Genomic DNA, 12,941 nt, shown 5'->3' with positions numbered 1-12,941 from the left:
ATACCATCCTTGGACTTACTTTAAAATATATTTTTAAAAAATTGCGTGATGTACCAACTCTGCCATACATCCTATTTAAAGTCAGATCGGCTTAGGGCCTCCCCTATTTTAAACAAAAAAAACAAACAAAATCGCAGATTGTTCACATTACTCCTCACCTGTGTTCTTGCCTCATAGGTAAAGGAGCAGAGGAAATCCTTTTTCTTCGATTTTTTACTCCAGATGCCTCATTTTTTAAGCTCGTCATTAGTTCGGACCATTGACCAATCAAAATCAAGAAACCTTTTTCAAGGGTGACGGGAGCAGGAATTTCCCTATTGTCGGACACGGCCCCTCGAATGGTGGTCACATGATCAGAATCTCGCAGAAACTTGTGTAGGGCGGTGCATAGAAGGTAGCTTGGATTGTTTCTTATAAACCTGATCGTAACAATCAAATAAGATTTCTTAACAATTTTTTTATTTAAAGGTTTTGTATGATTAGGGAAAGTAAACATAATATAGTAAGGTGGAGGACGATGGGACAGCTTTTCATACTGTTATCTCGTTCCATTTGGTAGTAAACATTAAACATTCAAAGAATTAAAAAAACGATCCTCATGATCCCTTAGACCGTTGTTAATTGTTTAAAACATAATCAGAATGTTTATGTGCTAAAGGTGTCCCATCTTACCCCACAGTAATATATTTACGCAGTTTAGGTGAACTATCTATTTTTAGAGGCCTATCCCAGTAAAAATGAGGGTAATTTTTACAAATCTTACTTTGAAACATCCTCTAGCACATCATGTTTATGATTAGTAAGTTCGCACAAGTTCTTTGCAACAGCACGATCATTTGTGGCAGTTTCCAAAGCAACAGTAAGCAAGGATGTCATGGCGGCAAAATTCCGTTTTTGCGACGTTTTCTCAAAGAGCTCTAAAGCACTGCCTAGCTGATCGGCTGGACCCAACCATGCGGAAACACTCGGGCCAATTGTGGTTAGAAGGTTCCATGTTCGGATTAACCGACTGTTAACCAAATAACGGTAAATATAAGTTAACTGTATGTCAAGGGTTCATAAGCCAGCGGTAAAAATTTGTTATTTTTAGTTTCTTATTAATGAAATATAGACAAAAAGCATAAAGCGTTAAGCTCCCGTTTAAAATTAGCACGTAAAATTTAACAAAAAAATTTAAAATTACCAAAAAGTTTCACCAAATCACATATTCTTGCATATAAAGCATTCTAGTTTCACCCACCCGGTAGAATGAAGCGGGGAGACCACATTCAACCACAAGAGGTCGATAGTGAGCTCACCATGACACGCATGTTCCGCTGATGGTCGTTTGGTGGAAGACATGCTTTGTGCTTCTGAAAATTTAGCAATACAACTTGTTTTTTTTAATATTACTGTAATAATTATTAAAAAGTTTGCTCTAAAGTATAAATATAGAAATTGCTAAAAAAAATTTTTTTATAGATATTACAGCAATAAAATCAGATCAGTTTATCATAAAGAATCCATATATCATAGAGTATCTATCTTATTCAATATCCACATTTTGCTGAAAAATATTGTTTTTTTGGCCAAATATTCTAACAATTTTGAAATTACATGAAACTTTTTAATAAATCATATGATAAATCTCACCATTCACGATATCAGGAAGATTATCACTTGTGCATGAGGTGCTTGTGGGGATTTTTTTCACAAAATTAGATTTTAATCTTTTTATTCCTCCTTCTATCATAACCCAACCCCAAGGCTTTGGTGGAGCTTTCTGAGACCATTTGTCCTTATTTTCTGAAATTAAAAATAAAAAAATAGATAAAATACCAAGTTTGCTAACACTTTTGCCGACACAATTTTCAGAAATTTTCAAGAATTAGATAATAAAAAACGTAATGTCACGAGAAAGAAATACATTGTTGGACATTTTTGCGTTTAAATCAGTAATAATTTTTGTTATTATATTTGCATTTTAACACAAAATGTATTGGAATTACATCGGCGCATTTGCTATACGTTAAACTATCAACCGTCTGAACTTGTAGACTGCGTCCACTTAGTTGCCAGTGTACATGTTATTTTACCTGAATAATAAAAAAAGTTAAATAAACTAAAAAAACTTTTTTTTAACTTTATTTTTTTTTTACTCACCATTATGCTTGTCAATTGACTCCTTCACCAAAGGAAGCATCACTTTTGGATCGAAGTGAAATGGAGCATGACACGCATCGTCGCACAGCGCGGTCACGCTTGTACGCACAGGCGTTGCTCCGTTCGAACTCATAGTACGGAGCTGGCACACCACCGAGTGGACGGAAGTTTTCCCCATAAAGTCAATAAACATGGAAGATGGAGATGAGGAAGTCGTGATGATGCTATCCTCCTGTTTCTAGGATGACAACATTACTTAAATAATAATTTAATTTTTACCTTGCAGTTTGTTATATGACAGCACAGTACGTTTATGCAGTTTTTTTGGGGGCAGAGGCAGTGAAATAATTGGATACATAGTTAATAATTGGATACATAGTTAATAATTATTAACTATGTTAGTTAATAATACTTAACATAGTTAATAATTGAGATAAATTTGACCAGATATGTAACTTTGTTGGTTTATTTCTTTGGGGATTTTTGTCTTTGGCCTGCCCTAAGTCACACATGCCAACAATGGTAGCAGCTTTAAGCCTTGATCATATTAACGCTGGGCTAGAGGAAGATTCGCTAACCACTTTGCCTTAGCGCCTACATGTTATCCACTGTAACTAACCGCTTAAACATAGATACATTATACATACCCCGTCATCATTTCCATCATTGGAGGAAGTTCTACTTGGATGACTAGATCTCATCTTTTTTATTTCCTTCGTTAGCTTCGAATCCACTTCCAATTCCACTTTATCAAGTCTGGCATAAAATTGAGTGTTTTTTTTAAATATTACTGTTGTGGGTATATAGTAAATACTAGATACGACACCTTTAGCACATTCTGAAGTGTAATTAAGAAAATATAACTCGATTAGAGTTGATATATTTTTTAATATCATGTTAGAAAATATTAGAACTCGATAATTTCAGATTGAGTTTTAAACAATTACCATTGCTTTTTTACAGTGTGGCTAGGGTTAGTTTTTTAGTTTTTATAGTTTTTGATTTTTCTTTGTTAACAACCAAAAGGTAACAGAATTACATGTCCTAACTTTCTCTAGTCTACTATTTGTAATATATGAAATATTAAAGCTACTCATGTGTTATACTCTAATGAAAAGTAAATTTTGTGACCAAGATGTTGAAAACTTTTGATTAAAACAAAAAATTAAAACAATGTATACAAAAATGACAGTTATTAGGAGCTTATTAATGAAAATAAAACTTATATATATTTTTTTAATATTTCTGCTATAGAAGTGATTAACACAAAAACTAATTGATCAGAGATGAATCCTTGTATGATATTGAGTTCGTAAAATTATGAGAAAATCAAGCTAAACATTACTTTGTTCACCTTAATGTTAAGATAGAAACACAAGGACAAGGTGATAGTTTATTAAGTTGTAGATTGAACACAGGATCCTGACCAAGGGTAGCTTGAATGACATTGATTCGAACAAAGTCCATACATATTTGAAACCTAAAACCAACTTCACTAATTGGCTCATCTTTTGAAACATCAGAGTCAGATTTTTCTGAAATAAAAACATTGTTTAGAGAAAACTATAGCATAATTTAATATTAAAAAAATATTTTTGCAGTAAATTTTAGGCTCTATCCCGTTTTGCAGTTTTTGTAAAATGATTGCCTAGGTATTTTTATAATTTGGTTAAACTGCTCCTGACTGTACATTAAGATTTAATAGGTTTTTCAGTTTCTTTGGTTTTAATATTTAAACTAATTGAGCGCCTTGAGTATTATATTGTGACTTATAGAAGAAAATAACAAAAAATGCAGTGTAATTGGTATTTTTAGAAATAAGTCACATTTAACAAAATAAGCGATAGTTAACAATAAATTTAGAGGTAATGGGCCATCCCTTTCGTTGCCTAAAACAATAAATACATGTTCGTTGGATGCCTCGGCATAAAAAATAGAATGTTAATTATTTTCAAGCAAAAATTTGCTGATTACAGAAAATTTTCCACTGACCATCCTCATATTTCTTTACAGCATCATCCACGCAGGAATGAGTTATTTGGTCCAACAGAGACAGAGGGTGTTCCGCCGCAATAATTTGACTTGTCGTGTTGACAACTTTTGTCAACGATTCCAGTAGAAAAGGAGACACTTGAACGTCAACTGAATCCTGAAATTTTAACAACTTCTTAAAAACCACTGCGGAAATTCCATTTTGAAATCAAAACAGTTTAATATTGTCACAATATTGATCAAAAGATAAAAAAAGTCTCGAAATTTAATTTAAATAAAATTTAAATCAAGATCACAAAATAAAAAAAAGGTCAGAAGATCCTTTTCACACGTACAACACATACACCTGGCGGCAACAATATATATATACACTTAAATTAAAAGTTTACAATAATTTTGCGATCAACTTATGAAGACATACCCACATATTATCTACCCTTATATAAAAACTTATGCATTATTACTTGTGTGTAAAACATACTTATTTCATACATTATTCTTTTGGGGGGAATTTTTATACATTATCACGTTTTATGAAAATTTTCATACTTTATTATATTTTATGTAAATTTTTAAGCATTATTATTTTATGTAAATTTCGTACATTATGATTTTTCAAAATTTTGATACATAAATATTTTGGTGTAAATTTTCATACATTATTATTGTTAAGTAAATTTTTACTTACTTTAATATGTAGTTTAACATTAGTGCAACTGTTCTTTGTGACGTCATTCTGATCCAATACATCCATGGAATACCGGCGTGAATATTTATACTCGCTGTCGCCTTTATCGATAACTATAGATGGGTGAACGCCGTCCTTCACGATGTCAAACTCCTTCATCCAAAGATATGGATGCTCATCATCTTTTACTCTGGCTGTGGAAATTGGGAGAAAGTTTTTATAACAAGCCAGTAACTTTTCATTATCTGTTAGAAGGTTCGGTTTTTGTGTTTTTCGTGAAGTGGATTCATTTCTGTCGACAGTTGGATTGCTTTCTTCAGTTGGTGGAGACTGAGGTTTGTTTTGCTCTTCAATGAATAAAGTGTGGGGTCGTTGGACTTCTACATTGCTTGTACTTGTGGTTGGTTTGTTTGTAGGGAAATCGACCGAGGAATCAGATGCTGTAGCTTTCATTTGAGAATTGTTGTCCTGGATATCGGAGTCAGCGGAAAAGTAAGTATCGGAACTGAGGGAAGTAGAGCTTTTGAAATCGGATTCAGCAGATTGGAAAAGATTCGATTCAGTAGAAACAGCTCTCTGCATTGCGGCATCATCAGAGTATAAAGACTTCATTTTTACGAGCTTGGGACGTGCCGATACCTGCATGCTCACTGACTTCTGAGGTTTCAGATCTTTAGTTGGGTCATAGTTCATCAAAACAAACCCGGCATCTGCTTTCTCCTCCGTTTCAAGTTTCTTCAGGATCGGACGACTTTTGTTTTTGAGGACATTTGTCTTCAATGTGTCTTCTGCTTGGGAGGAGGTTGATCTGTTCACAGTGGAGGTACGCGAGCGAGTAAGGACCTTCTTCCCAGACTGCAGCAAGCTCATCCCGAAATCCATCTGAAGATCAAATACGTCCTCTTCATCATCTAAGGACTGTCCATCAGTGACATCACAATGCATTTCTTCCGTGTTTTCACGACCAGTTTGGTGGCGATATCGTTTTTCTTTGGAAATTTCGTTGTCGTAATAAAACGTTGGGTGTTTTGTTGTAAGTGCAGTGAAGAAGGCACACCCCCATGATTTCATGGTACGCACGTTCTCAAGCAGAGAATTTAGTTTTGCCGACATCTTACGACGGTTGGAAGATGAATCAACTTGGTCAAACTGCATCAAAAGAAATTCCATTTAAATTCTAAAGCCAATACACGATTAATGGAATGTTCTACGTTATCTTCCAATACAAGAAAACAATTCTACAAAAACTAGTCCACCATTAACCATCACTTAGTTAACTTACATCCCACAGAAAATCCAATCTACGAGTTTTCCGATCGTGAAATCGAAGAAACTCATCTTGGAATCCATAAAGCTCTCTATCCTCTGTGGCCTCAGTGATCTGCGTGATGAGCGGACCAAACGACACCTCTCCTGCATCCATCCATTCCACCACATGAGGCGCTAAAGAGCAAAAGAAATGTTGAACAAAAGGCCAGGTACTGTAGCAGTAGTGAGCGTGACTGTCTTTTGCCAAAAAATATGGATTTACAAGGCTAGATGCTGCTACCATTGCGGTTTTGTGTCATTGTGCAATACTGTCATTGCTTCCCCACCAAGTATAAATCAGTTATATTCATTACGTATAAGTACGTTTTCAATAATTTAAAGTGTAAACATTTTAGTAAAAAGGTAAACAAATGAAAATTTAGCTAATCCGTATATATAAAAAAAACAGAAAGCCCATTAACCAATATCATTCCAGTAAATAAAAGGCAGAACAATAGATTTCATACATATAATTATATGAACATAAGTAATACCATTACCATGTATTTCTTCAACCAACATACCATGTACAAAACCAGTGTTTTACTTCCAAGTTTTACTAATTATAAACATACTTCAGATCCCATGTTTTAACAACTAATCTAAACAACTGACGTGATTTTGCTCCCATAGAAATCCTGTGTTTTAGCTTCACGTCTTCGGCCACAATTGTCGAAGCTTCAGAAATTCCGACATTCTGTACGTTGCCGTTGGTTACGGTTACCGGGGCAACAAGAAGATCAAAAATTGAGTCCTGCTCCATGACGAGGAGATGTAGGGACTCAATTCTGATTCGGTTCATCGCATATTTGACATCTAGTTCGTCGATGGGCTTTCCGTTCTGAACAGATATAATATAACGATTTTAGTTTGTTTTAACACCATTGGAATGTGAAATATGTTCTTAGAATGACAGATGTGCATGCTTAATGAATAAGCTTTTGTTTAACTGTTCACTTGTTTTAATAAAAATTAATGTGAAATATGCAAAAATTCTTTGAATCGAAAACTTAACTCAAGTTTTGGATGAAAAATTATTTAACCCATCTGTTCAATAACAAACATTTTATTAAATATTTTCTAAAGTAGAACCTTTTTTGTGAAGTCCCACACAATACCAGTGGGAAGATATCGATTGGGATTCGGGCTCCGAAATTTGTGATCTTCATTTTTCAACAAAAAGACAAAATTCTTGGCCCAACCAGCAAGTGCATGAACCTACAAAAAAAAAACTACAATTTTAAATTACATTTGACACAGAAGGCTGCAACTTTACAGTCTTTCGCTCTATGGACACTACTACTAAAAATAACAACCACTATTTCTAGGCATGCACCCTCTATGTACATAATATAAGTGAAGGTTTGAAGGACTATGGTGAGGCTCCCCACAGGCCTAGGAACTTAAGCCAGAGTTAGCCAATAACTCTAAATAAGTCTGCACTTAAGCCAAAGTTGCCCTATAAGTCTAAAATAACCTGCATTAAAGCTAGAGTAGGCCAATAAACCTAAAGAAATGCATTTTAGTCAGAGTTGGCGCATAAGTAAAACAATGCATGTAACACATAGTTCGTCAATAAATCCAAAAAAATCACCTAATAACTTTATAACAAATCACCCACCTGTGGTATTGTGAGTTTCCCTTTAATTGGTCCGACTAATATCTCAGTAAGCCAACCATATTCAATTGTGGTTGCTCCGAGAGGTAGTCCAGCTCCACTGAACATTGCATGCCCTCGTAACTGGAGATCGGGTAAACTGATGCGACCTTCGGCACCCCCAAGTGGGCCATCAATCCCAGAGATTTTGTCGTTCAACTCAATTTCAAGATTTGACAGCAGAAGCTTAAAAAATGTGAAAGTTGCATTTTTTTAAATGGAGTTCTTCAATTACTTTTAAAATAGGTCTTGACGACTAATTCAAATTCAATTCAGTTCAATTTAGTTTGAGGTTTGACAGCAGAAGCAGAAGAAATATAAAAAAATGTGAAAGTTGCATTTATTAAAATGGAGTTTGACAAATATGGAACGACTTAAAGTATTGAAAATAACTCTCATTGAAACAATTTAAAAAACTCAGTTGAACAAAAACAATAATGATTTTAAATTCTTAAATTCATTTTTAACTATGGTCAATTTGAACTGTTTTTTTTTTTTAATTCCATTGCATCTTTCGCCATCAATGTATGTATTGATATATGCAGGCACTAAAAACATCTAATATCTAACAATATCAACGTGTATAAGTAAACATCCTATTCATCATACCATACCTGCAGTCTAGTCTGGTGGTAATTTTTGTCCATTTCAAATTTAAGTAAGCTCAGTTTTACTGTGGGTGGCCCTTTATACATTGCATTGTAATGTATAGGAAGCACCCCGTTTATATCATGAAGATTCACATCAAGAGTTACTTGCAGTGGTCTGTAATAATAACATGTTTAAGAACAAGAACCTATTGTTAATTAATCCTTGTTACCTCATACCAGAATACACCAAGTGCTACAAAATATAATTGGCAAGACCTTTAGTATACCATTAGAATTTTTCTTGATGTGTATATAAGAGCACTTGGTGTATAATTAAGTCACACAGCAGATCAAATACAAATAAACATAACATAGGTTTTGTATTTATTGAAACTACAAGGGGAGAAAGGAATTACCAGCAAAACAACAGTTGTTAAAACGCGCTATGTATAGAAGGGACACCTTTAGCCCATAATACGCAAATATCTTGATCGTTTTTAAACAATCAACAACGGTCTATCAAAGCTGTGAGGGTACAGTTTTAAAATTCTTTTAATGTTCTTTGTTTACTAGCAATTAAGACAAGAAAACAGAATGAAAAGGTGCCCCATCTTTACCCACCCTACCAATTAAATGTGTTGGAAAGAGCATTGGTTCAAAAGCAGCCCAAGAGTAATATAGATAACTCTGGCATAAATACCCAGGTCCCGTTGCACTGTAGGACCTCTTTTAAATAGATACACACCTGTATTGTAGGAGATTGACATCTGTACTTTGACATGTTGTTTTATCTTCAATAACTGAACCACTAGGTGGTGATGCAAAGTCAGTATACATGTCGTCGCAACCAAAATAATTTTCCTGAAAATTAACCGACAGGTTCATTTTTGATGTATTGTAAAATAATGTTATAAAGATATGCAATCTATTTTTAATAAAATTAATGTTTTATACAAAAGTTCACTCCTTGTCTAAAAGTTTAAAATGTTACATTTAATACAACTATTCAACCTTTTTAAATTCATCCATTCCAATAAAACATAACTTTACATAAAACTAAAATCTAACTTATAGTTTTACATAAAAAACAACAATATTGTTATAAAATTATAGTTATAATGAAAATTTAAAAATAAAAGATGTGTTGTTCAACCAATTTACCTTTATAGCTAAGAAGAGATCAAGCAGTGAGCCATACAAGTATAAAGTAGAACCTGGGGTCATTTTAAGGTCAATACGTATCTCGTCTGACTCCATTGAGGTGGGGTCAAAGGTCACGGTGGTTTTCACGCGACCTTTGACACTTGGTTTTTTTTGTGAGTGGCTGAAAGATTTTCTTTCTTCAAGTTCAGGAGTGGACACATTTGAATGGGAGGACCTGTAAGGTTTTGTATATGTTTAAATTTACTTTCTTCTATTCTGTTCTATATGGATGAGGTCCTTGGGATTTCTAGGCAAGGATTGGTGAATTAACCCCACAGTAAAACTGCTTGCAAATGTTCTCAGAACCATCCGGTTACAAAATGCAATCACCTAATAAACCAATAAAGCACATCGCTAGACTTTAAACTATTTAAAAATGTTTTTATGCAAGTTAAAAGCTTTCATGGATAACTTGATAATATTGCACAAAAACAACTAAATAAATAAATATACGAAGTATTGAAATATTCAGAAGTATAGAAAGCTTAAAAAAACAGAAAGACCTTTTTTAATTCATAAGTATGGTCACTTACTGTTTAAGGATACTTTGCTTTCCTCGGGTGGAAAACGGTTTGCTCTGATGTGTGACGACAATAGGGTGCCATGTGTAAGTGAGGGTCAGCTTCAAACTTGGGACTTCCCAGCACTTTACCCACTCATTGGGGTCAATAAGGCCCCATGTTCCAACCTTCGATATTAAGTGGGGTCTGCTTGCTGGGTCATCCTGGGTGGGGGTGCCTGGGTGGTGAAACATTTTCTATTGTTTTATTTTTTTATTTATTTAACTGGAAAATTGTTTTTTATTTGACTTGAGTTTTCTGTTTATTTAATGTATTTTAATTTTTGTATTTCAATGGTCATTTTTTACTAGAAAAAAAAATCAAATTAGCGTATTAATGAATCATGTTTCATACACCCTTTGCATTTTATTTATCAATGAGCCTATGCTATATCTCAATACTATTATTCAGCAGAACTCATTTAGAGCAATGACATTAAGTTAATGGTTTATACTATAACAAGCAGCTGAAACTTTAAATTCAGTTTCCTCAATATGATATTTAAATTAAATTAATTTTTTCTTTTTTTGCTTTCATTTTGTGTTACACGTTTCACGTTTTTCATGTTTTTTAAATCAATTACCTGCTGTCCATTCACTTTGACCGGCAGCAAGGTTTAGCAACATATGACGTGATGTGTTTGTCTCGGGGAGGAAAATACAAAGTTCCGCTTGATGAAGATTGAACTTGAATGGGATGGAGAAAGTAAGTGGAAGGAAATCATCAAATGGAAGGTCAAAGCCAATGGAAAGTTCCCGACCATAAATACCAACATATGCTGTAATGGGGAATTTTAACAAAAATGTCATTTGCTTTACAAACTTTCTGCCTTGCAGCAGTTTTAATCTCCTAAAATTTGCAGCAACCGTTTTTGTTTCATAGGTTAAATATATGAAGTACTTTGTGAAAAATTGGTAAAGTCTTGGTGACCTTGAAGTTTGATCTACAGTTTGGAAACCCCTGATGTACAGTATGACCTACAAACTCGAACTTTCTCAAAAATCTATTTTTAAATGAAAAGCACTGAAATATTAACCAGATAATTAGTTTAAAATCTAAAAGTGGTTTCTACATTTAATTTTTTAATGAGATTTTAACAATAAAAATCAAGTTTACCAAGTCGAAGATGCATTTTTGGTCCAGTTTTACCTAACATAATTATTTGTGGAATTCCATTTATTTAGCAAAACATTACCAATTACCATTTTCTTTTGCTTTGGTATAGCAGTCCATCCAGTTGTGTGGGTTAGAAGGGAGAATGAGTTCAAATTCTCGGAGTTTAAATTGAAAAGCAAAAGTGTACGGGACAAACGCAAGAAGATCAGGTGATGATTTGGAGGACCAGTCATCCATAAGATCTGAGATGAAGTCCTTATGTGCGAAGACGAGGCCAATTGATGCCTGATGAGAAAGGTTATATGAAGATTCTAATTTTTTATTTGCTTGGCTTAATATAAATTGTACTACTATACATAAACCATAAAATATGATTTATATAATTGAAAAGAAATTATTTATCTTATAAAAATGAAAAAAATTTTGGCTATTTTAGGAGCTGGCCACTAAAGTCATGCTAGAGTAAACTTTCTTGCCTAATTTGTTAAAATAAAGTTGAAAATACTGCGAAAGGGCTGATGTCGAAAAAAAGAGTTAGAAGGTAAAAAAGTTTTACTACTTGCCTAAATCAATAGAGGAAAATGTCGATGTGGTAAAAAATGACTTTTTTTTCATTTGTTTGTCTCACAAAGTATTAAGCAACATATTTTCAGCTTAAACATTGTATATGCAACAAACTTGTGGGTATTTAAGATGAGATAATGCGCATTAACATGTGAATCGTGACGGAGAGTGAAACTTAATTTAATTTTTTTCCTCTATGTGTAAACTATAAACACCCATTGACGTAAACCTAACACATTCAAAAACCCAAAACTGTAAAAATGACCTTTGTCACAGTAACTTCACATTTCCAAGATTGTGGTGCATTCCATGTAATGGGGTAATGTGACTTGATATCAAAATGAAGGGTCTCTGCTTTTAATAAATTTCGATACTGCATGCTTGTGGTGGTGTCCAAAAAGAGGAACTGACCTAAAACAAAAGCAACTCACAAAAATTTAAGAGGAACAAGTTATAGAGACTTTTAAGCTAGTGAAGCAAAACAAACTTTGGCCGATACACAGAGATAAATTTAGTTATTAAGCCATATCCAGTTGTGGCCACGGTGCACAATGCATAGCCTGTAGATGCTTACTCCAGAGGTCACAGGAACGACACATGTAGAAAGTAAAATAGCTCATTGTTCGTAGAAAAAGTTGGAAAACATATATGCAAATAATAGGACCACATTATCAGGTTTGGCAAAATCTTGGGCATGTACTTTTTGGCTGAATGCCTTCGGGTTGAACTTGCGGTATGTAGTCTGCTTGTCGTGAAAGTCCATATTAAGTGGTTATTTGCCTCGCCTGATTGCAAGGCAGGTAAATATAAGTAAAAATATCCTGTTTGACTGGACAAACATTGAAGCTGGTTCAATGAAACATTTAAATAAATTATTAAGACAAACAAAGCATGTTACCCCAAATGTGAGAAGTGTAACCGGTAGAAGTTGTAACTGTTGGTATGTCAACATCGATGAATGAACCCTGCAATATATTAAATTATTTTACCTTTTGTATTTCAATAAAGGTAGCAATTTATAGCAAAGTTTTGTTTATTAGGAGGCGCGCCGTGAGACATGATATTTAAGCTAGATTTCACTTAAAACCTGTCTAGCTGTCGCCGTGGGCAAAGTGATTAGC

The 12,941-nt window shown here is 33.9% G+C and overlaps 1 protein-coding gene across 2 annotated transcripts in view; it reads right to left on the bottom strand.

Annotated features, from left to right (window-relative positions):
* The window catches only part of LOC149740161 (bridge-like lipid transfer protein family member 1), a 47,311-nt gene that overhangs the window by 30,371 nt on the left and 3,999 nt on the right, over positions 1-12,941 (bottom strand). For both annotated transcript variants that reach the window (XM_089871562.1, XM_089871563.1), the window contains exons 8-28: positions 12,719-12,785; positions 12,086-12,231; positions 11,343-11,541; positions 10,724-10,918; positions 10,114-10,318; positions 9,539-9,755; positions 9,123-9,238; positions 8,402-8,552; positions 7,752-7,973; positions 7,223-7,348; positions 6,746-6,971; positions 6,105-6,265; positions 4,823-5,971; positions 4,135-4,291; positions 3,497-3,677; positions 2,790-2,898; positions 2,143-2,380; positions 1,633-1,785; positions 1,241-1,352; positions 764-1,009; positions 159-419 (exon numbers count right to left, since the gene is read on the bottom strand). In XM_089871562.1, the coding sequence (XP_089727688.1) occupies positions 159-419; positions 764-1,009; positions 1,241-1,352; positions 1,633-1,785; positions 2,143-2,380; positions 2,790-2,898; positions 3,497-3,677; positions 4,135-4,291; positions 4,823-5,971; positions 6,105-6,265; positions 6,746-6,971; positions 7,223-7,348; positions 7,752-7,973; positions 8,402-8,552; positions 9,123-9,238; positions 9,539-9,755; positions 10,114-10,318; positions 10,724-10,918; positions 11,343-11,541; positions 12,086-12,231; positions 12,719-12,785 (4,637 nt within the window). The remainder of the gene's footprint in view (positions 1-158; positions 420-763; positions 1,010-1,240; positions 1,353-1,632; positions 1,786-2,142; positions 2,381-2,789; positions 2,899-3,496; positions 3,678-4,134; positions 4,292-4,822; positions 5,972-6,104; positions 6,266-6,745; positions 6,972-7,222; positions 7,349-7,751; positions 7,974-8,401; positions 8,553-9,122; positions 9,239-9,538; positions 9,756-10,113; positions 10,319-10,723; positions 10,919-11,342; positions 11,542-12,085; positions 12,232-12,718; positions 12,786-12,941) is intronic.

The sequence above is a fragment of the Ciona robusta genome, chromosome 2, assembly GCF_009617815.1.
Source record: "Ciona robusta chromosome 2, ASM961781v2".
Lineage (NCBI taxonomy): Eukaryota > Metazoa > Chordata > Ascidiacea > Phlebobranchia > Cionidae > Ciona > Ciona robusta.
Note: the sequence above shows the minus strand (reverse complement) of the source record. Positions and strands in the feature narration are given on the sequence as shown.